Here is a 22,052-nt window from a genome sequence, read left to right as displayed (position 1 = left end):
ACTCATTCCGAAGGCTTTTTTCCCCCCTTTAAACTCCTGCATACCTGCCATCCTGCTCCTCTTTTGAAGGGTTAACTTGGGCTCCATGCAGTAGCAGATTGTGAATGGCCCAACTCGCAGCTTCCTGAGATGGGAAAAAGCGAGTTAGATGGTGACTTTAAGAGTTTCTAAAGCGCTAATGGCTAGGAGCTGCAGGACTGACCTGAACAGCCGGCTCGGCTGCATGGAGGTCCAAAGCAGTACAGCAGTCCTCCATCCAGTCCAGGCCCAGGTCCTGCACCTCCTCTGTGACCCTCTCCTCTTCCTTCTCTTCCTTCTCTCCTTCCTCCGCCACCGCTTTGCTGTGTACGATGGTTGCAGCTGCAATGTGGCAAGTGGACAACATAATGCATTATGTAGAAGAAATCTCATCTTGTTTAGATGTACGCAACACCAGCTGTGTTTCCATTCAAATGTGTGCAAAACTTTATAATAAATTCCTCCGATGTAAAAAAAAAAATAAAGAAACACAACTTTGCGATTGCAGTGTGTCCAGTAAATAAGAATCGAAATCAAAATCACACGTGTGAAAGTTTGATCACGTGATAAGCAATTAAAAAATATGCAGCGCCGTCATCCTCTAACTACTTCCTGTAGCCTCCTTCTCTGTGGTCTGCAGCAGTGGCAACCTCCAGTTGACGATTATGTGATGCAAAAGAAAGGGTTTCCATTACAGTTTTGTGAAATAAAACAATTTCGAAATGGCCCAAAAAAAAAAAAAATTTAAAAAAAAAAACTCGTCCTAGCGCAAAAATCTTTTATCAAAAATTTAGCTCTTTTTTTTTTTTTTAATTAGCGTGTTGCTATTAAATACATTTATTTCCAAAATATCAAACTGTGCAATTCTGTCGCCAATGGAAACTCAACTATTTTCAGCAACGTTTTGCTGCTACGTTGCGTCGACTGACTTCCAGTACAGTATAGACTAAAGTCTAATTTGTGAAGGTGTGTGCTCACTAAGTTCAGCCAGGCAGAAGAGAGCTGCAGCTTGCAGGACAGGGTTGTTGGGAAAACTCCGACAGGCTCTAAGAGCGGCTCTCTGGACGCCGTTCCGTACCAGGATGTCGTAGAAGCTCTCTGCAGGAAAATGAAAGAAAAAAACCCCAAAAACATCCGAGTTAAACGGAAGCTTCTTTTAACGTTATCAGCTTTAAAAAGCACATTAGCTTATCAAAGTGGATCAAATTCAAGCAGTAGTGCATTGATTTCACAAGCAATGTTATCTTCATCTGTCAATATGTGAGCAGATACCGCAGTTATTTATTGACAAGGAATCTCAATGATTGTTTTACTCTGGTTTCCTTTTAGTCAGACAGTAGTTAACTGAGAGAAGCACAAGTTCTCTCATAAGTCAGGACAATAAAATATTTAACATAGAAGAAGCCACATGATGAAACATATTGCATAAAAATAAGTATTAGCACTTTTCCTCACAGACTAAAGCTTTCCTCTTTTAGGTCTGTTAGGATTACCAAAATTGTTTCTATTTACTAAACTCAAAATGATGATTTTTAAAGGTATTCATACATTTTCTCATTATTTCGTGTAGTAGCCTTTGAACTGTATGACTTTGTCAAGCATTTTGGCTGTCCACCCACAAATTTACAAGTGAGTACAGGATTTTTAATTTTTTTTTTTTTACATTTCTTTTGTGTGTGAAATCTTACCCTAGAAAAATAGTACTACAAAAACATACCAAAACACAAAAATGTTTGCATCGGCCAACATGTACTGGCAGGTCAATTTCCAGTAGACGAGGCCGCGCTTTGGAAATCACTGGATGAAAGGCACAGTAACCTTAGTGTATGCAAACTTCTGAATTCAAATTAGAAAAACAACTCTATACCGAATAGAAATTATTTTAGTGATGTGAACTGGAGATGTTTATTTGATTTTGTCTTAGTTTAAGTGCGAGTTATCTTATTGAAACTCATAAAAAAATACATATATTACATTTTTGGATAGATGCACACCACTTACAAACAAATATGAAATTATATCAGACTATTGCTGCTGAGGAGGAGAGTGATTAGAACACAACGACAAACATTATGTCTTGCTCTGCCTTCAGAGTTGGAGCTCTGACCTGATGTGAACCTCCTGAACAGCAGGCAGGCCGTCTCCTGCAGCTCCGCCACGTCAGGGAAGGCGTCCATGGCCGCGATGATGACGGCGTAACACCGAGTGCCTCCCGACATCAACACCTCCACGTTACTGCCTGCAGGAGAAACGCATGTCGACCTCATCACGAGCTTTTGGTCATGCTAAGGTAGAGCTGACATGTTTCAGAGAGCATTTCTTCACAAACTAGTGAGGTATGGACAAAGACAGTAAAAACAAAAATAGAAATGTAATAATTTCACCATAATTGTACATATTAAAAGGAAAAATATCTCTTCACTTTAGACACGCACCAGTCCAATATTAATATCTGTATTAGTCCTGATATTTAAAAACATTCTAGATGGGGTACCGTGACAATGTGCCTGATCTATAAAGGCAGATCTATTCAGTGTATTTCTTTGTTTTGTGCTCACGTCATGCTTTATTTATTTTACATGATGTTTACACTTTCTGAACAATTTGAAAGAAAGTTTGTTTGTTCATGTTTTCATGTTTGACAAAGGTAGTCAACTTATTGTTTTTGCCAGTTGTAGTTTCTTTATCATATATTTTACCTTGGCTGTAATACAATTATACTGACTGAAGTAATCAAAGTGGTTTTTACATGTTTGACCAGGCTCAGTACAGAGTCATCAAATACATTTTTAATTCAGTACATTTATGTCTGTGTTAAAAAAAACATTGTAAGTCAATTCAACTGTTTTTCTGTATCGGATCGGTATTGGCCGGTACTACACCTCAGATATCGGTATTGGAAGTGAAAAAAGTTGGATTGTGCATCCCTGTTCCTTTTTAAAGATTTGATTTAATTCAGGGTTTACAGAAAATATGGTTAGTTATAGTTAATTTATTATTTAACAAGAGGTGGTGATTACTTTTTCACACATAGTCAAGTTGTTGGATGAATGAAATTATTGGACAACTAGATTTTGTGTTCATTCAAGACATCTTCATCCGATGTTAAAACCAGTTTGAAATCGGAAACATTTAAGCGCGATTAAAACAAAAGTAAAACATAAAAATCAGTAAGTAATTTTACACCCTCTCTCTTTGGTCAGTCCATAAATATAGATTTTGTTAAGTCTGCAACCTAAAGCAACACATTACGTACGACCTGTCAGAATTTGGACATATTTGTGATTTTCACATATTCATTTAATGTAACAAGATAAGAAGAAAACCTTCTTGAAAAGGCCTTAAACCACTTAGCTGGCAAATAAATGTCAGTTTTTACAGGACTCACTCCTGTTTGTTTGGGGGGTTTTTTCAGTTGTTGTTTTGCCAAATAGATCTGTTTGCTGCAATGGGGCAGAATAACATCATTCATGTTACCATGCAGCCTGATTTACATCAGGACAGCCAAACAAGCTTTACAGGTTTACAGTGAAAATGTTGTCACAGCTGCAGAATGGCCTTTTTGAGATAAATTACTCTTTCTTTAAAGGTCAGTGTAACCCATGTTTCAGCTTTCTATTGTTAGATTCAGAGAACAACTCAGAGAGTCAGCCATTTTCCGTCCCATCAGGGGATGTATTAGTGGCGTACCTGTGCGAGCTAAGGGCAGTAGCACCTTCATGGCCTGGGTGAGAAGCTTGGGGCTGTCAGAGAACCTCTGCAGAGCTGAGAGAACCACAACATGGTCCTGGTTTTCCACAAACTCGCCCAAATGGTCGTCACTTACTATAAAGAGAAAAGAAAGGACCAAGAAGTTGTGATTACTAATATACAGCTAAGTAACATCAGTCCTCCACTACCAACTTTACAAAAACTGCTTTCTACTGGTATCCATTGTGCAATACAGCCAAACATTTCCACATTGGACATAGTTACAGAACTATTGTGATTGGTTTTTATTTGATGTATGTAACTGAACCACCAGATTTTTTTATTTTCTTTTAAATGAAACAAGTTTTTATTCTTCTAACACCATGAAACAAGAAAAGGTTGTCAGCCCACCTCTGTCCAGCAGCAGCTGCAGAGCCCTACAACCTTGGAGTTGAACTTCCTCAACGGTGGGAAATGCCTTCATCGCCTGCACCACCAGGCTAAACACGTCCTCTTCTTCATCCAGCACCAGCAGAGGAATTGGATCTGTCCAAAATTGTAGGCAAACATGTGAAACAGAGAGAAATTAGAGAAACGAATCAAGAGGATTACAAAAGTTATTTAAATAAATCAGCTTTGTGCATGTTACAGAATCCTGGGTAAAGAGAATAATATAAGGTGGTGTTCCACAAGGTTCAGTATTGGGAGCCAACAATTTTTTTATTGATTTCAATGCTGATTGTTTAATAACTAGTGTATTAATAGGCAAGATAGTTGCAAGTCATTTGAGTTCCTTAAGCCTATAGGGTATGTGGGGGTTTTGTCACTTTTGTATTGATTATATCAATGACCATGCTTCATTTTAATTAAACATGTTATTATAATATATAACATATTTAAATAAACATGAATGGAGTTATGGCACTTTCAAAACATATACTGTATTGGATCTTTGGTCCTACACACAGACATAATGTACCTGATGTGAGCAGAAGCGCCAGGGCTCTGAGTCCAACAATGGTTACTTGATGATCTGCAATAAACTGAGATAAGACCCTCAGGATCTGCCTGAAAACAAAACCAGAACGAGAAATTGTGTTAACAGAGCCGCATGACGTTGATAAAATCATGTAATGGCAAAAATATTGGTAAAATAGTTTAATGTCGCTATCTGCTGTGACAAATACACATTTTTTCTTAATTCTCCCTTTTTCAGCTGTTCTTCTAACACTCCTTTTGCATCTTGGGTATTGTAGTCTGAGCAAGACCAACACCGATTCTTACTGGCAAAAAGGCGAGAGAGCATACCGATCAAGTAAGGCAGTAAGTTAGGAAATGGCTACTTGCATAAATACACAGTCATTTCTACTTTTGAAGCAATAAGAAAACATTTAAAACAATTGGGACATTAAGGAACAAGTCGCTGATCTTATTTAGATATGACACAAAGCAAGGCCCATTGTAACAGGCATAAAAATGTCTAAAAGGCACGTCTTTATTACGAGTTCAAATAATTGTGGAAGGTGTAGTATGAGATGAAAATCCTGAACGGCAGATTGCATGTTTGGTCGTGTTGTTAAATTAAGCTTGGGTAACTTGAAAACTGACAAAATTTGCATTGTGTGAACCAATTATAAAACTCAGAGATGGTTATTCAAAACATGTGAACAAACGAGAGGAAACCAGATCAATGGGTTCAATGTCTGAGGAAGGGAAGGGAAACATGTTTGCCCAGAGGGCTGCAATCTGCATCATAAATATATGAACGGAAAAGTTCATAGTCAAAAATGTTTTGCCAACAGGCAATGTTTGTTTTGCACACTTTCCGTGTTTTCACGACAGCTAGATTGCTAACTTGTACACTTGTGGTTGGTTGTCTGCTTTGTAAAATATCAATGCAGCGACACACATGAGTGGATTTTATATCTTTTTGTGTTGACGGAAGAGATTAAAGGTTGCTCATAACAAGAGGAGTGGAGTCAGCTTTCCTTATTTTAAAGCATTTTTCTCTCTCAGTGGCAGAGGGCTTTTGGTATAAACCCAGGCCAGGGCAGAGCAGGCTCTGTAAATTATTAGCCAACAATGGCACATTGGTACATAACCTACTTGAATGATTTCATATTATTTGAACATTACTGGTATGTGGCATTTCATTGTCTCTTGTCTATGTCCTTTCGTCGATGAAGACAGGTCCGTTAATCAAGTACCATGAACCAGCTTTGGCCTTTCTTTGCTCTCCTGCCCGCTTTAACTGTTTTTTGTGGATCAGCCAATACAAGGCAAATACAGCTAGTTTCAAAAAAATAACTACTATATTTCAGAGGTTTTTTTCCAAACTGTTGTTGCACTATTCTGTTTATATATATATATATATATATATAAAAAAAAACAATATCACTAATCTGCATTTGTACAAGTTCTCTCTCATTTGCTCTAAAGAAGTCCAAATTTGCCAATGTGATATTTCAATTTCTCATTTTAGTTAGAACAGAATGTTGATAGCTCTTCTGCCAGGAACTTTTGATACAGACTGAATTCAACTGTCAAGAAAGCTTTTGACTGTCAAAGAAGCTGGACCTGACCCAGTTACAAGGCCTTCAACGATCCAACTCTGTGGAATCCAGTTGTGTTGAACAATTCTTTAGACTGTATGCTATAATAACGGTACATACACACAGCAGGTCTTGATGCTCAATTTTGATTTTTTGCTGAAATCCATTTTACAACCCAAAGCGACTCACATGCACAATGGGAGCAGACAGTAACGTCACAAGATCATAACACAAAGGACGCTAAAAACAACAAAAAAAGGCCTTTCTAATAGCAGCAGCCTTGTGTGGAGTATTGACTGCAACTTCTGAAGAGAAGTGTGTCTGCATTCGATGTTGGAGCCAAGAGTGGTGGGATGGTGAGGTGGTTTATATTAGTTGGTCTGGAATTGTGTTCCTTTGACATTAGCGGAACATCGACAAAGATTTACGCACCTTTGTAATTGAAACGCAGCTACTGGCTGGGAGAAAATATCTCACTTGCATTAACGGTGTGAGTACACGGCAAACATTCCAGCCCGCCAAACATAGGGACTATTGAAATATTTTACAGGTCTGCAAAAAGATATGAATCCCTAGCCAATAGGTTTGTCTTCACTTACTGGTGCACTGCCAGTACCTCCCACTCCCTGCTGGCCTGCAGAGGACTGCAAAGCTCCTCCAGCGTGTTCGGCCGTATTTCAATGAGCCGGCACAGCAGTGACAAGCCAACCTGAGGTAACAAGAGGTGAAAGAGGAATCAAATCAGACAACCTTTTTTTTTCCCCTCTCTAAATGACTAAAGTGTTTTTGGTTTCAGAACCTGTTGGGAAAGCCAGGTGAGTGTGTCATATCGTCTCACAATCATACTTTCAGTTTGTACTGCATTTCTTAGCCTGATAAGCAAAGGTACACCTGATGCCATACGGTGGCTGGATCGGATAGAGAAAAGTTGCTTACAGATGAGTCATTTCCTAAGTGAGCACACACCACTTAAAGCAAGCTTTTAACTTCACATTTCTGATGCTTTTCACACAAAAACTGTCCAAACAGAGGCTAAAGGTGAGGCCGTTTGACGGGTCAAGATGTGAAGGGTTACCTCCTGGACTTTTTTGCTGTTTGTATAAGATGAAAGCACCACTGTGAGGGGAACATGGACATCTTTGTCTTCAAACAGCTCAGCTGCTGCAATAACAAGAACAAAAAAAACCCATCAGACCTGACAAGTTAGCTTTAAACGCACGACTGCTTCTATTTTCAATGTGACTGGAAAGAGGTCACAATAAAAATAGAATTCAAATTTGATTAAAAAATAAATAAATAAAAAGACCAGTGTTACATCAAGAACAAGTCAAAGGAAGCAGTAATCTACTTTTTAGAAGTTTTTTTTAATGTACTTAGCTTAAATTGTGGGTTAGTTCAGCTTTTACAACGTCAGATATTTTAAGAATAAACCTGGAAATGTTAAATATTGTAGCAACAGAGATGCACGTTACTGAGAGAGAGAGAACAGAGATATCCTGAAATACAAGATTGACAACAATCCTAAAGCATTTTGAATGAGTTTAGTATCTCCCTCAGCAGCTATGAGGTGAAGTATTTATAATTTAATGAGGTCATACACACAGTCAGGAAAAAGACTGACTGTGTGTATGACACAGTTGGAAACACTAAAATCTGACCTGAATTTGGAGTAAGCTTGTTGAAAACATCTTAAAACTTACCCAAAGTGACCTAATCTGATTTGTTGAAAATGTGCTCCTAATTGACAGTTTGCAAAATTTGCCTCTCAAATATCTTTTCTTCTTGGCATCACATACACTGTTAATCAGTACACTGTGAAAACTCCTCTTTTTACTAAAGGTAGTCGCATTTGCTGATAGTCAGCTCATCAGGGAAATGTTACATTTTCCCCCTGTCTGTAAGAGTAAATTGGTCTAAAGGAAACCCGTTTTTTGTTTAAAAAAAATTTTTTTTAACCCCTCCACGGGGTGTTTTGTGGGCTCTAGTGTCCCTTATATGAAAGTAGGCTGACAGGAGAGGGGATATTGGCAAATGGGCTCTCCCCCATGGGCAGCAAACTCTTGGGGGGCAGGGAGTGATAAGGAAATGAAAGTGAAAATCCATGCCAGTTGTGCTCCAAACTAGTTTCCTATTGCTTGCTGCGTTGCCGATAAATGGGACGTGTGCACCACCTGCAAAGCACTAACTTTCTTAACATCCTGGTTGTTTCTGGTTGATTTCGCTATATATGTTTTAAGTTTATTTATATATGTATATATCATGCTTATTTAAATATATATATTTAACTGCATTCAAGAGTTGATTTTTTGCACAGTGATTGTGAGTGAAGTTCAAATTCATTTCAAGTGAATAAAACTTGGGATTCGCAGCTTCTAATTTATTGGCAAAAATAGGACTACTGCCATGTTTTAGAGGTAACCTAGTATGATTGTTTACATATATGTGAAAGAAGAATACTGAGACTGGTCCTTTATACTGCACAACTATTTGTTTAAACATGGTTTGACAATAATCAAACATTTGTTCCACTTATAAAAAAAAAAAAGATGAAGTGTTTTAGGATGCATATGTGGGTGTTAGAGCTATTTATTCTTTATTTCTTTATCCATTTGAATTTTGTTAGTTAATTCTTAAATTTATATTTTTCATATTATTTACGGAGTTTATTTGCAGGGGAATAATTGTTGGTTCCGTTTATTTTTTGTTTTATTATTTTTCTTATTTATCTTTTCTGAGTCAGACAGGAAGTCATGTGGGTCAGTCCACTTTTTATAAGTGTAGGGGCCTGGTAAAGGACCAGCAGGCATTTGGGGCCTATGGTTTTTAACAGAGCAAGAGAAGTTGACAGGAGAACAAAGGAAATTTGTAATTGTTTGCTGAAAAGGAAAATAAAAGCAACCAAGACAGTCATTAAACTTCTTTTGCCTGCGTGAAGAATCTTGACCCCAGTGCCTCATAGAGCCTGATGGAACTTTTATTGGAGGTTTGGTTTGACAAACGATAGCCACTACAGGGAGTGGGGTTTATTGGAAGAATGACAATAAACCCCACTTCCTGTGATTTTTGTAACAATTGCATAAAGTTCACTATGCACTACATCTTACATCATGCAACAACTGACTGGACCCTAGGTTTTTACAAGGAGTAAAACATAAAACATAACAAATGTCTTTAATCTGCTGCAGCATGGTTACTTAAAGGTTTTCCTGTTTGTTACCAGCAGTGTGGTGAACATGCGGGGAACAATGGGGGGGTTTCCTACCATGTTCCGTTGCCGCCAGGGACCGCAGATCCTGCAGGATTTGGATCAGCGTGGACAGTTGTCTGTCCTCCTGCGGGGTTTTCAGCCGCACCAGCAGCTTCTTCAGCCTTCTTTCCAGCTCTTCTTTGTTAACCATGGTCTTTGAAAAGTTGTTTTCCTCCTGAAGGCTTGACGTGCATTTAGGTCAATCAGTGCACTCTCTCGCAGTGAGAGCCAAGAACATGTACCGTGAGGCCAAGTTGTCCCCGACAGCCACGCGTATCATAACGGCATATTATTATATGTTACCTTATCTGCGTGATATTACAGTAGCTACAGTAGAGCTACAACTCTATCATGACGATGGGGAAGCTGTCAGTGACGAGGAGTTTCGGTCCTAGCGTTGACATCAGCTTCCTCTCATAACTTTCCTTCGCGTGTTCCCCATTTTTTGTCCAGTCGGACACGTTCCGGTGTTTCTGTGGGAGACGCCGCTGGTTCCTCTCTGACTGGCGTGTTCCTGCTTCTCCGCGGTCACATCATATGACTCGAGCGAGAGAGAAAAAAAAGCTTCCCGTTTAGAGAAGAAGAGGCTGGAAAGGGACACCGCGCGGCGGCGCAGCACGAGGGCGCAGCTGTCACACCGACACAAGTTAGGAACCAAGTTTGTCTCTTGAGGAATGTTTTGGAACTATGCCAACATTAGCTGATAAGCGAGGCAACCCTAAAAATAAACAACCTCTAAAACTTTTTAAGTTGCATGATAGTTTGCTAATTTATAAATACTCGACACTGATTTACGCCGTGTTCCATTCACATCACTTCCCAATCTGCCTTACTCAAAGACAAAGCAAATTAGTCCGTGGGTGAAGAACAAGCGTTAGACATGTTTTTGTATGTCTGAAAACATTTTTCATACAACATTTATTTCGTTAATAATCTGGAATTAAGAGAGAAAACAACTTTTCCGCACTTACTCTCACGTCACCGTCAAAAGAGTTGGATTTTGCGGCGCATTCACAAGTTTTACGGTAGTCAGAATGCGTCTCAGAATCCCAGCATCACTAAAGACAAAAAAATAATCAATCCAAAAACAAAATACAAAACAGAATTGAAAATAACTATTTATGGCTTGTTTTTCATTTTTAGACAACAAATCTCTGTATTTTAGGAAAGAAAATGTGCAAGTACGCAATCATTATTTTATATTTATTACCTTCTTTGAAATTCGGTGTTAAATAGTTTTTAAACATATTTAGATATTTTTTTAGAACGTCGTATATTTAAAAACAACCACAAAATTGTCAGCCGTGTATCATGTCTCAAAAGTGTTTAATTCCTTGGCGCGCAAATATAAGTGTTACGGTAGTTGCAATGTATGGAAGGCTTGAACGCCTGAAAATAATTAGATAGTTTTAAAAACTGAGAAAAAATAGCTCAAATTAAACATTTTGACAAGACCTAACAAAGGAAATCTTAATCAAGGTATTTTTGCTGTTCTGTAACCTATAACTGTAATTATGCAAGACATATACATCCTTCTGGAAGCTGAACGTCAGGGTTTACCTTATCTAAAAGATTCAAACTTTTCAGTATGAGTTTAATGTCAGCATTAACATAAACATTGCATTAAATGGATGCATTTAATGCAATGTTTGGGTTGTTTCAGAGCAAAATAAGCATTAATTTTATCAAAAGCATTGCCTATTCTGTCTGTTTGAGTCTGGAATAAAGATATGACGATGATGTCATTATGGCAACTTTCAACATTCTAATGTATTTATTGTGTAACTCGTAGCCCACCTTGGAACTTGCTTACTGTTTAGAGTTGTAAAGGTTTGGACATGGCTTTCTCTAAGCAAAAAAATCCTAACAGATTTTATGCACTCTTTTTATTTTAAATGTTTTTTTTTTTTTTTTTGCATATTTGTATTTATTAATGAAACAAGTCTGACCCTTTATCTTTTTTTCAAAATACATGTATCTGTATGTAGTCTTGGACTTGGGTCAGCAAGTCAGCAATGACTTGTGAATATCTCACTGAACAATAGAGAGTTTCTTTATTTTTTTCTAAATTTTCTTCATATTTCATATTCATGTTTTATGGCACTACGGTGATCCCATACATTCTGAACATTAAAAAAAAAAAGAAATAAAACTTTTGTGGAATGAGCACATAAAAGTTGTCCTTTTATAAATAAAATACGAAAAAACATGACGTCTTGAAACTGGAACTAAGTGCGTGCAGATAAAAAAGAAAAAAAAAGCAACTCAGTCGTGGATGATTAGTCGAAGTCCGTCGGTCTGTGTAAACAACAACTTTAAACCTTATTGAGTCTCTCTTGCTGAACATCCAGATGAACAGGTTACGACCATGGTTACGACGTCACCTGGACGGCCGCCGCCTTCCTTCTGTCCCTTTAATCGGCAATATCATATGACCCCACAGAAGCTTCCTGTTTGCCAAAGAAGAAATGCTGTGTAGCAGAGCGTTGGAAGTTTTTTTAGGAGGTAAGTGGATCTAAGTAATACAATTATAACAAGAAAGAAAGAAAAAAATAGATATAAAATAATAACTACAGCAAAGCAAATCATTCGTCTGAGTCAAAGAAACAGTTTGAGGATTGAACATTTTATGTCCAACGAATTTGGATCTATTAAATTAGTTTATGAGCTCTCTACAAATGAAGACATTCTTAAATGTGTACATTTAAGAGCAAATAGTTTTCTATTTGCTCTTAAATGCTCTTGCTCTTGCTCTTAAATGTTTTCTATTTAATGTGGTTATGGAAACAACCAGTGAGAGAAAATTGATCGAGTCGACGTTTGCGGATGTTGACTTGGTGTCAGCAAATGTACTTTGGTTTAATGAAACGTACCGAAAAGCAGCGATTTTCAACTGTGACACAGTCACTGCATTGACCGTGGTTGTTGAAGTGTACTTGCTTTGACTGAACTCGAAAAACAGACGAGCGACGAGCTTCCGGAGGTCGTGCGTCAATATCTCCGCCATATTGTGAGGGGCAGGAACATAGTAAAACATAGTTCGGCTTTAAGGTTATAAATTAAAGTTGTGTAAATAACAGTAAGATAGAATTGCTGAGGTTAAATTCTTCAGACAAGCTATTTTAACATTCACTAACTATGGCTAGCTGTAAACCACAAAAAGACTAGACTAATCTTAAATCTCAATCTTTGCATCAATAATGAAAATTTCTGATAACGTCGTTATTCCCTAAAGAAAAAAAAGTCACGTTTTCAGGGAGAAAGAATGTTTTTCTGTATTTGTAATTAAACTGTACCAATGGATTTACTGATGCCTGGAATTCAGTAGTATTTAGTTAAAAACGCGTTTCTTCCTCTTTTTCACTAACACGCTTTTGTAGACTGCTTACGTCACGCAAACATGGCCGCCCCGAGCACTTAGCAGTCTCCTATCAGATGGGTAAATAAACAAATGACCCCTGTCAGTTTACTGCCAAAGTGCAGTTTGGGCTTTTTTTCTCACGACGTTGCGACTGTCGCCGCTGCGGTGACAGAATATTAAGCAGAAATAGCAAACGCTACCTTCTCGCTTGTTGTTAACCTGATAGTAGGTTAAGTTTGACTAACTTGGTGCTGTCATGCCTCCTAAAAAGCGCAGGTTGTTTAACTAACTAACCACGGCTTTCTCCTGTGTCCAGCAGCTTCAATGACAGATGAGTAACCGCACAGGCAGCAGGAGGCAGACAGCTGCAGAGGATGGAGAGCGGAGTCTCACTGGACCTCCGTCCGGACACGCCGGGGAGAGCCTCGGGGATCAAGACTCCTCAACGACCCCGTTTTTCGTCTACTTGCTGGCGTTTTTCTCTGCCCTTGGTGGATTCCTCTTCGGGTATGACACGGGGGTGGTCTCCGGAGCGATGCTGCTCCTGAAGAAGGAGATGCACCTGAGCGCCCTGTGGCAGGAGCTGCTGGTGTCCAGCACCGTCGGAGCCGCGGCGCTCTCCGCCCTCAGCGGGGGCTTCCTGAATGGGTGGCTGGGGCGCAGGATTTGTATCCTGATCGCCAGCTTCATCTTCTGTGGCGGTGGGATTGTTATGAGTGTCGCCCAGAGCAAAGTGGTCCTCCTTGTTGGTCGCATCACAGTGGGTTTGGGCATCGGTGAGTAACTCCAATTGGTGAAGTGAAGAGTATAAATCAGTGGCGACCTCAAGCAGGGTACATAGGGACCATGACCCCCACCCCAGAAAATTTCTGTCCCCCCCCAGATAATCATTCTCAGTTCACACAAAGGTATACAGAGTTATCTTCTTCAATCAAGACGTAAATGTAATACCCAGTACATAAAAAACATAGATTCTATATAAATTTACATAAATTTGTATTTAAATACACATAATCTTTTTATTATTTTCTTTTTTTTTTTTTTAGCTATTCCACCCCCCAAAATGTTACTTGCAATATATAATAAAACACATTAGTACATTAAGGCCACTTTTTGCTGCGAGTAAATTTAGGGTTATATTTACCAGTTTTTCCTACACATCAGCAACAACTTAATACCTTTCAAATAAGTGGATGTTGTTTTTCTTCAGACACATCCCAATACAACTCACCTGATGTTGGCTTATGAGTTTGATATGAAGTACAACATTTGAAAAATATGCTTTAATTTATAAAAAAAGAAAAAGTCTTTGGTGCCCTCAAAAATCAGGGCCCCACGCTGCTTCCCCTGTATGCCCTTCCTGAAGTCAGGTCCTGATGTTAAGGATTGACGCTTTCCTGGACTGTCATTCTCCGCCTTAGTCTCAAGTCTTTTCCTTGATGCTGCCACTCTTTGCTATAAGGCAGAGGTTATCTTCTCAAATTCTATATGTTACAAAAAAAAACCCTCTTCTTCCCAACAGGCATTGCTTCTATGACGGTCCCCGTGTACATTGCCGAGGTTTCCCCTCCACACCTGCGAGGTCAACTGGTCACCATCAACTCTCTCTTCATCACTGGTGGCCAGTTCATAGCCAGTGTGGTGGACGGGGCTTTCAGCTACCTGAGTCATGACGGCTGGAGGTATTTGACCCGAAATGTCGCCTTTTTTCTCTAATGATTTCTGTTCACCAGTGTCCTCCTCCCACTTCTTCCCGATCGATCCCAGGTACATGCTGGGTCTGTCCGTCCTGCCTGCCGTGCTGCAGTTCTTCGGCTTCATCTTCCTGCCGGAGAGCCCCCGCTGGCTCCTGCAGAAAGGCCGGAGTCAGGAGGCCCGCCAAGTCCTGGGCCGGATCTGGGGGGACCGGAATATCGAGGAGGAGTATGACACCATCAGGACCAGCATCGAGGAGGAGGAGAACGAAACGGGATCAGGTCTGAGAGACGTGTCCAACTCAAGGCTCCCGTAGCTTTTTATGCGGCTCTCTAGACCAGTGTTTTTTAAAGTAGGGGCCACCATGGGAAATTACGGGGCCTCAAAAAGATGGAGAGAAGAAATGGGGAAACAAAATAAAACATCTGAATCTAGTAAGTTTTTAAATGACTTTTTAGATTAAAGAAAGACCAAAGGAACTGCCCTTGTACAAATAAGCCCTAATAGCTCCTGACTGACTAAAATAAGGAAGGATGAGGCAGCACTTATGTCAAACAAATGTAATGATTATTGAATAGTGAATAAAAGCAAAACATTCTAAAAGTTGATGTTTCTTTACATATTAGCATTGTCTGTGGGTTGGCAAAAGGGTCCCTGGCCAGAAACTAATGAACTTTAGGGGGCCATGGCACGGAAAAGGTTGGGAACCCTGCGCTCTAAGTGATTTGTGGCCCTTGACATGATTTTCTTTGACTCCTGACCGCAAGCCAAGAATGGTAAAGATCTGGCAAAAAAAAAAGAAAACAATTGATGACCCAAAAAATGTGGAAAATGTGGAAATTGTCTATTTTTCTTTTACTAAGCCATAAGTCCTTTTTATGTTTTGCATCTTTAATGATATAAATTTTTCATAAACATTTTGTTTATTGTTGAGATAGTAAAACGGAAGGAACAACAACAAAAAGAAAAATCACAATAAACAAATTTTTTCATTTTTAATTTAATACATTTTACCCCTTATTCTCCCTCTGCCAGTACTTTAAATTTGCTATTTTTGAACACCAAACCATCATTCAATCAGCCGCGTACATGAGGATGAGTGGCAGCGCTAAGCCCCACCTCCTGGCTGTGATTGGTTGTTTTTTGTCAGAGTGATGCCATAGCAGCTCAGGGAGGAGGTGAAGGAGAACGATCTTTCCACAAATTATCTGTCTCATATCATACTGTCACGACAGGGGGACGGCTTTAATGAATATGTAAAAACAAAAAAAGCATTTTCATAAAAGTTACATACTGCAGCTTTAATGTCACATTGGAAACTCTAACTCCTGGTTTGCAGGAGGCATCGTCATTTTGCGCATCCTCAGCTACGGACCGACTCGCAGGGCTCTCATTGTTGGCTGTGGCCTCCAGATGTTCCAGCAGCTGTCTGGGATCAACACAGTCATGTATGCCCTGCTTGTCTTGTCACATTGAACACTTTTTTTTTTTTTTTTTTTTACCTCTCTCTGCTATCCTCACCGCTCTGTTTGTTCGTTTTCAGGTACTACAGTGCTACCATCCTGCAGATGGCCGGGGTGCGGGAAGACAAACAGGCGATCTGGCTGGCTGCTGCAACCTCAGCTACCAACTTCGTGTTCACCTTGGTGGGAGTGTGGCTCGTGGAGAGGGTAGGCCGCAGGAAGCTGACGCTGGGCAGTCTTTTAGGTTTGTAACTGCTCAGATTATCACATTTTAGCTTGAAAGGTAGTTTGAATGGCATGAGGACTTCTTAAAGGGGCAGTGTTTTGTGAAATCAGCCTTTTTGAGCTGTGCACCATGTTAGAATGTTATTCCCTCTTCAAAAACATACCTGGAATATTGTCTCAAAGAGAAACTCTCCACTCCCCTTTTCAGCTCCTTCAGACTAGCTAGCAGCAGTTAGCAAACATCTGGTGGAACTGAGCATCAGTGGAGCTCATTATGAGAGCTTCATCTCAGTGAAAGGTTGGTAAAAAATGTTGTTAAAGGGTTAATTTTGGAGCCATGTTGTGATGACGTCTTGAAGGTGGAGTTTCAGAAAGAACAGGAATTTCTTAAAGAGACAGAGGCCTAATTTCAAGGCGTCAAATTACAATGTAAAATTTCTTTAAAGTCATATTTGATATATAGAGCATTTTTTTTATAACTGAAGGTAACATAGTTACTTGATTGTGCTATAAAAAGCCAATATGTGCCTGGAAAGCACATAATACTGTCCCTTTAAATTTCAGAAATGTTTGTCTCAAAGCTTTATTTAGTGGTTTTGTTTACTCTGACGTAGGAACTGGACTGAGTCTGACTTTGTTGGCTGTCGGGTTCCTGCTGTCGGCCCAACACTCTCCTCCTGTTACGCTCCACCCCATCGACTTTCACAATTCCACCTGCAGGCTTTATGGGTGAGAAAATCAAATTCAGAAAGGAGTCACTTCCCTTTTTCTGTTTCCAATTCTAGCAAACCGACTGCTCAAAGATGGCGTCTTAAGTTCCACTGCTGCACTAAATGAAACCGTGGCTGTTCCTCAGAAGGCTAAACTTTTGTTCTTACTTTTGGTTTTACCCACAAATTAATTTCAGCCGTTTTCTGGTTTGCTTGAGAATGAAAGTAAAGTCATGCTCTCTGCATTTAACATGGTATATTTAGAGGAATTGATTTAATAAAATACATGTGCAAAGGAAGCTGCTCCTCTGAGTCTGTAAACCTGTCTGTCTGGGTTTCCTTTTCACATGTGTGTTTATTTGAAATTCCAACTTCCCATTTGCAGTAAAAAGACACACTGACTTTAAAAGGACAAGCGAAGCAAGTCAAAACATTTTATGCCGCATATTTGGGGTGAAGAGCAATGTATCAAGATTGTAAGTTAATGCAAGTTACAAATACTGGTGACCCACAATTTGCCTTTCATAAAGCGTGGCTGCATACAATGCCTGTAAAAAGTATTCACTCCCCTTGGCAGTGAATACTTCTTTTAACATTGAAGGTAACATAGCTACTTGATCATGCTATAAAATGGCACTATGTTTGTGGAAGGCACATAATACTGCCCCTTCAAACACGAGTGGAAGGGGCAGAAATTTTCCGTATTTCTAAGTACTTAGCTGGCTTTTATTTATTTTTTTTAAATAAATGTTTAATTTCTTATGAGAGTCTTCTTTTTCTGCAGGCATGTTTAGGTTAATCATGTTTCCTTCTACCAGGTCCTGTGAACCGTGCATGTTGGATCCAGACTGTGGATTCTGTTACCTCGAAAACGACGCCGGCGTGTTCAACTCCTCCTGCGTTCCTGTCAGTCCGGCATCACCCGACAACGCAGCCTGGGGAAGGTCACAACATCGTCCACATGTGCTTTGAGTTCGTATTGTAGAGTTATTTAAGATCTAAAACCAGTCTGCTTTCCTCCTTCTTTTTTTTTTTTTTCATCCAGATGTTCTAATCGGACGGAAGAATCTTTCAGCCCATATTGGGCTTACAATTACTGTCCCACATCGTACTCCTGGGTTGTTCTTTTGGGCCTCATCCTCTACCTCGCATCATTTGCTCCAGGTCAGATCACCTCTTTTCTTTTCAAACAGATAACAAGTGGCTTATCATGTAAAGATGAGTCTTTTTTGTTGTTTTTTTATGACATATGTTTAATAGGAATTAGTTACAAAACTTTGGTTTCTCACAAAATGGCAAGAATTGTCATAACATAAAATTGAGAAAAAAAATAAATAAATAAACAAAAAAAATTTTTCCCTGCAGTAAAATACTAACAGCTAGCAAATACTGCAATTAATTATTTTAGTGATAGATTATTCCATTGATTATTGTGACCGGTTAATCTGATACAAATATTGGCAGATTCTGCAGATTGTTCGTTTAAACTTAAGCTCGTTTTATGCAAGATTAGAAATGTGGACCCGCCCCCAAATAATTCAATTTCTTTTTTTTAAAGAAGAAAATAACAATTTTATCGCCTAAAATTCAACAACATAGCTTTCTCTTAGTGCATGCTTGATCATTTGTGGCAAAAGATGCATCTGCAGTTGAAAGAAAATTCCTCGATTCATCGCGATTTATCCGATTAATTGTTTCAGCCATATAGAATTAATATAGGCGCTATGTGTATTGTAGGTATGGGCACGATGCCCTGGACGGTGAACTCAGAGATCTACCCGCTGTGGGCACGCAGCACCGGAAACGCCTGCTCTGCTGGCGTCAACTGGATCTTCAATGTGCTGGTGTCTTTGACTTTTCTCCATGTTGCAGAGTATCTGACGTATTACGGTAAGGGTAATGCTCAGGACACTTGCACATCGGTCTGTTAAACTGTAATTCGTTTGTCTTCATTTAAAATGTTTCCACAAGAGTATTTACTCTCTGCTCTGGTGTGTACATAATAATCCACTGAGGGTTTCCAACAAAAAACAAACAACATCACCAGATACCCTCGCTTGACTTCCTGTCTCCCAGGTGTGTTCTTCCTGTACGCGGGCCTGGTGGTGTTGGGGCTCCTCTTCGTCCTCTGCTGCCTGCCAGAGACGAAGGGCTTACAGCTGGAGGACATCGAGAATCTGTTCACCAGGCAGCTCTGCTCTTGCGGAGATTTGCCAGCGAGCGACGACCGCCACGTCCACTACATCCGGGTAAAAGGCAACAACTACCTCCATTCTGACAACGACGCCTCAGATGCAGAGTAGAGCGGGTGGCTTTTTATTTCTGGTTGGGTTTTTTTCTTTTCTTTTTTAAATCTTCTCTCTCTTTTGATTCTGCTTTCTGTTCGGTTTGAAGACTGCTTATGCAGGGAGGAAAGACAATCATGCTGCCGTAGAAATCATCAACTGTTTCCATTGGCCATGCAATTGCGCAAATCAGGATCACAAAAATAAATTTGCTTAATGAAAGCACAGCAATTTCGACAAAAACTTTTTTTGATTAAAAGGCTTTTGCCCTAGGTCGAGGTGGTTTATCTGCTGTATCAAGATTGGTGGATTTCTCAAAACTGAAACCTTTTTTGCATTATACGAGTCACATGATTAACATCTAGCAGTTACTACTGGCAGAAACGACAAAGAAGATGGCAAGAAGTCCGTCAGAAGAATGCTTTTTTTTAATGACTTTTCATGTGAACAAACTCATTTGTGTGTGATTTTAATTGTATTTACTATTTAATGGAAACACCACAATTGTGAAATTGTGCTTATACGACATTAGCAGATTATTAACCAAGTTTTGCCGACATTTGTAATGGAAACGCAGCTAACGGCTGACTATTGCTCAAGGTATTAATACGTTAGCTGTTGTTTTCCACCTAAAAAGGGAAACAAGCCTCTAAAGGTGACAGAAACAGATCATTGCTGTGATCCAGAAAACTCTCTTTTCTATGAATGGAACAATCATCTGGCTGCAGAAATATTAAAAAAAAAAAAAGATCAGAGGGACCAAACCTTCAGTTCTCCTCAGCCATTCTGGAGCGTAAAGAGACGTGGATTTCCACCTCCTGCTAACTGCATGATTTCAGTCTGACACCTCCTTCTGTGGTTTACGCCTGGGAGAGTTCAAACATGGGACACCAGCAAGAATGTGTTTTTGCTCGTAAGATCCATGCAGATTCCCAATGATTTCCGTCACGTTGCAAAACACATTCTTGTCAAATTCTCTGACGTGGGTTTACTCTCCTAATCTGCGCTGGTGGGGAAAGAAAACAACCGATTGTGGTTGGCTGTTTTCGTGGTGAAAGTCTGCACTATGTAAGCCAAATGTTTTGTTTGTTTGGTTTTTTTTTTTACTGTTTTTTACATTTTGGAATGTGTTTGTGTTCCTACATTGTTATTGTTTTTTTTATAGCAATCATCAGATTACAGGCCGGCACATTATGGAGCAGTGACCTCAAACTGCGCCGTAGCCTATATCACTGTAAGTACAGGCTCAAGGTGAAGTGCTAAAAGCTTTGCCTTTATTTTGTAATATTGTTATGAATCATATGTCCTTGTTGTTGCAGCTCAGATAATCATGGCCAGGTGTCCCTGAACAAGATAAAAACAGGAGTCTTTTTTTTTTTTTTTTAACACTGTGATTTTTTGATTATGTAGTACTGTGGGCACTTTCAAACTGTACAAGATTTCTTACTTAAACCATTCTTTTGTTGTTGATTTTGAGATGTTTGCAAATTGCACAAAATGTCCAACACACTGGAAGACCTTTGTATCTGTATGTTTTATGGTGGCAACTGTTTTCTACGAACCACGAACGCATGCCGACGCTTTGCGCTGTAAAACGACGCAAACTCTGTCCCAAGTGCAAAAATAAAACATTACAGTTACCTTTTTCTGTTAGTGTCATAATTGTGTCTGAGGTAGGAATGAACTTGCTACAAAAAGTACATAAATTTGGTTAAAAAAAAAAAATTTATTTTATTTTTTTTTGCCTTTGTGACAATGACTTTTGCCAGTAAATGTCACACGGTTTGGAAAGTCTCTTATTTTCTCTGAAATGTTGCCACATTTGTTTTATGGCCACTCTTAAGAAAATAAAAATTATAAAACTACGAGAATAAAGTCGTAATGTTACAAAAATAAAGAAGCATGAAGAGGAAGTGCCAGGCTGAGTGCTGTCCTCCCATGCACAAAGGAATGGTATGCTGTGTTTCTCCAACTGTCAATCATCCAATTCAATTAAACAACCAAACGAGTTAATTACAGAATATGGTATTTAGCATTATCAGAGAGGATTTCAGTTTAATTTTGACAAATAATATATCTCATTAGAACACAAATGTTGGGCTGTAGAGGTAGCCTCATGATGTACTGGGATGTAAGTAAGGTAAGTAATCGTAACGTAAGTGTCACTGTTTTTTACCCCTTCTGAAGCCACAAGATGGCACCATTGGTTTCGTCTGTTGAAAAGTGGCCCCATTTTTGGCTCCTCTGACATGATCTTCTGATATTGAATAAGAAAAGAAAATGCTTTGTAATAATGAATCAGCATTAATGAGTCATATTTATATTATTTTCATTTGAAAATGTCAATATCTCACTTTTCTCTGAGCTTGCAGCTGGATCGGATTTTTATGAATTAATTTAGCTTGATTTGCTATTCATGTTTAAACAGATTATAAAATGACTGGCAATAAAAAAAAAAGAACATAAGTGATCCGTTTCTTATAATTCTGACATTCTCCACATCTAACTGCTGTGAATCATCAAAATCTTCGATATAATGTAAGATATACTATCTTGTTCATCTATATTTATTTTATAGTGGGAAATAATATTCTTTTGTGTTTTTATTATTATTATTATTATTATTATTATTATTATTATTATTATTATTATTATTATTATTATTATTATTATTATTATTATTATTACAAGGAAATCTAACCAGTTTTTCACTTACTGTATTTTACCACAACAGGAAAAATGACATATTTTGGTTTAATAGGCAAAAAAAAAATAATAAGAAAAAAAGCATATATGTCAACTGATA

At 38.8% G+C, this 22,052-nt stretch overlaps 2 protein-coding genes across 11 annotated transcripts in view; one reads left to right on the top strand and one right to left on the bottom strand.

The window, feature by feature from the left end:
• The window catches only part of lrrk2 (leucine-rich repeat kinase 2), a 43,300-nt gene extending 33,133 nt beyond the window's left edge, over positions 1-10,167 (bottom strand). Inside the window, exons 1-11 of one of the 2 annotated variants that reach the window (XM_044124484.1) lie at positions 9,811-10,167; positions 9,523-9,689; positions 7,336-7,421; positions 6,860-6,969; positions 4,688-4,776; positions 4,120-4,254; positions 3,709-3,843; positions 2,126-2,257; positions 997-1,116; positions 203-360; positions 45-124 (exon numbers count right to left, since the gene is read on the bottom strand). In XM_044124484.1, the coding sequence (XP_043980419.1) occupies positions 45-124; positions 203-360; positions 997-1,116; positions 2,126-2,257; positions 3,709-3,843; positions 4,120-4,254; positions 4,688-4,776; positions 6,860-6,969; positions 7,336-7,421; positions 9,523-9,658 (1,181 nt within the window). In that variant the 5' untranslated portion in view covers positions 9,659-9,689; positions 9,811-10,167. Of the gene's footprint in view, positions 1-44; positions 125-202; positions 361-996; positions 1,117-2,125; positions 2,258-3,708; positions 3,844-4,119; positions 4,255-4,687; positions 4,777-6,859; positions 6,970-7,335; positions 7,422-9,522 lie in introns of both variants that reach the window. The other variant, XM_044124483.1, reaches the window with a different exon arrangement.
• A 1,584-nt stretch (positions 10,168-11,751) lies between these two features.
• LOC122835619 (proton myo-inositol cotransporter-like) lies at positions 11,752-20,886 on the top strand. Of its 9 annotated transcripts, XM_044124800.1 has the most exons (13): positions 11,753-12,012; positions 13,185-13,644; positions 14,391-14,550; positions 14,636-14,844; positions 15,903-16,011; positions 16,107-16,270; positions 16,866-16,980; positions 17,780-17,905; positions 18,007-18,125; positions 18,699-18,851; positions 19,038-19,210; positions 20,412-20,480; positions 20,566-20,886. In XM_044124800.1, the coding sequence occupies exons 2-13, from the start codon at positions 13,200-13,202 to the stop codon at positions 20,572-20,574; spliced, it is 1,851 nt and encodes a 616-aa protein (XP_043980735.1). In that variant the 5' UTR covers positions 11,753-12,012; positions 13,185-13,199; the 3' UTR covers positions 20,575-20,886. The 9 variants fall into 9 exon arrangements, with proteins under 9 accessions (XP_043980731.1, XP_043980735.1, XP_043980730.1 ...); XM_044124796.1 differs by having other exon boundaries at positions 11,752-12,012; positions 13,188-13,644; positions 20,412-20,886; XM_044124795.1 differs by having other exon boundaries at positions 20,412-20,886.
• Positions 20,887-22,052: the final 1,166 nt, after the last annotated feature.

This window comes from Gambusia affinis, linkage group LG08, assembly GCF_019740435.1.
Source record: "Gambusia affinis linkage group LG08, SWU_Gaff_1.0, whole genome shotgun sequence".
Lineage (NCBI taxonomy): Eukaryota > Metazoa > Chordata > Actinopteri > Cyprinodontiformes > Poeciliidae > Gambusia > Gambusia affinis.
Note: the sequence above shows the minus strand (reverse complement) of the source record. Positions and strands in the feature narration are given on the sequence as shown.

Bases quoted from the DNA above. Each gene is read 5' to 3' on its own strand.
- LOC122835619 (XM_044124796.1), top strand. From the start codon at position 13,200: ATGAGTAACCGCACAGGCAGCAGGAGGCAGACAGCTGCAGAGGATGGA. The intron at 13,645-14,390 runs GTGAGTAACTCC...TCTTCCCAACAG, and splicing joins CACAGTGGGTTTGGGCATCG to GCATTGCTTCTATGACGGTC. The intron at 18,852-19,037 runs GTAAGGGTAATG...CCTGTCTCCCAG, and splicing joins AGAGTATCTGACGTATTACG to GTGTGTTCTTCCTGTACGCG.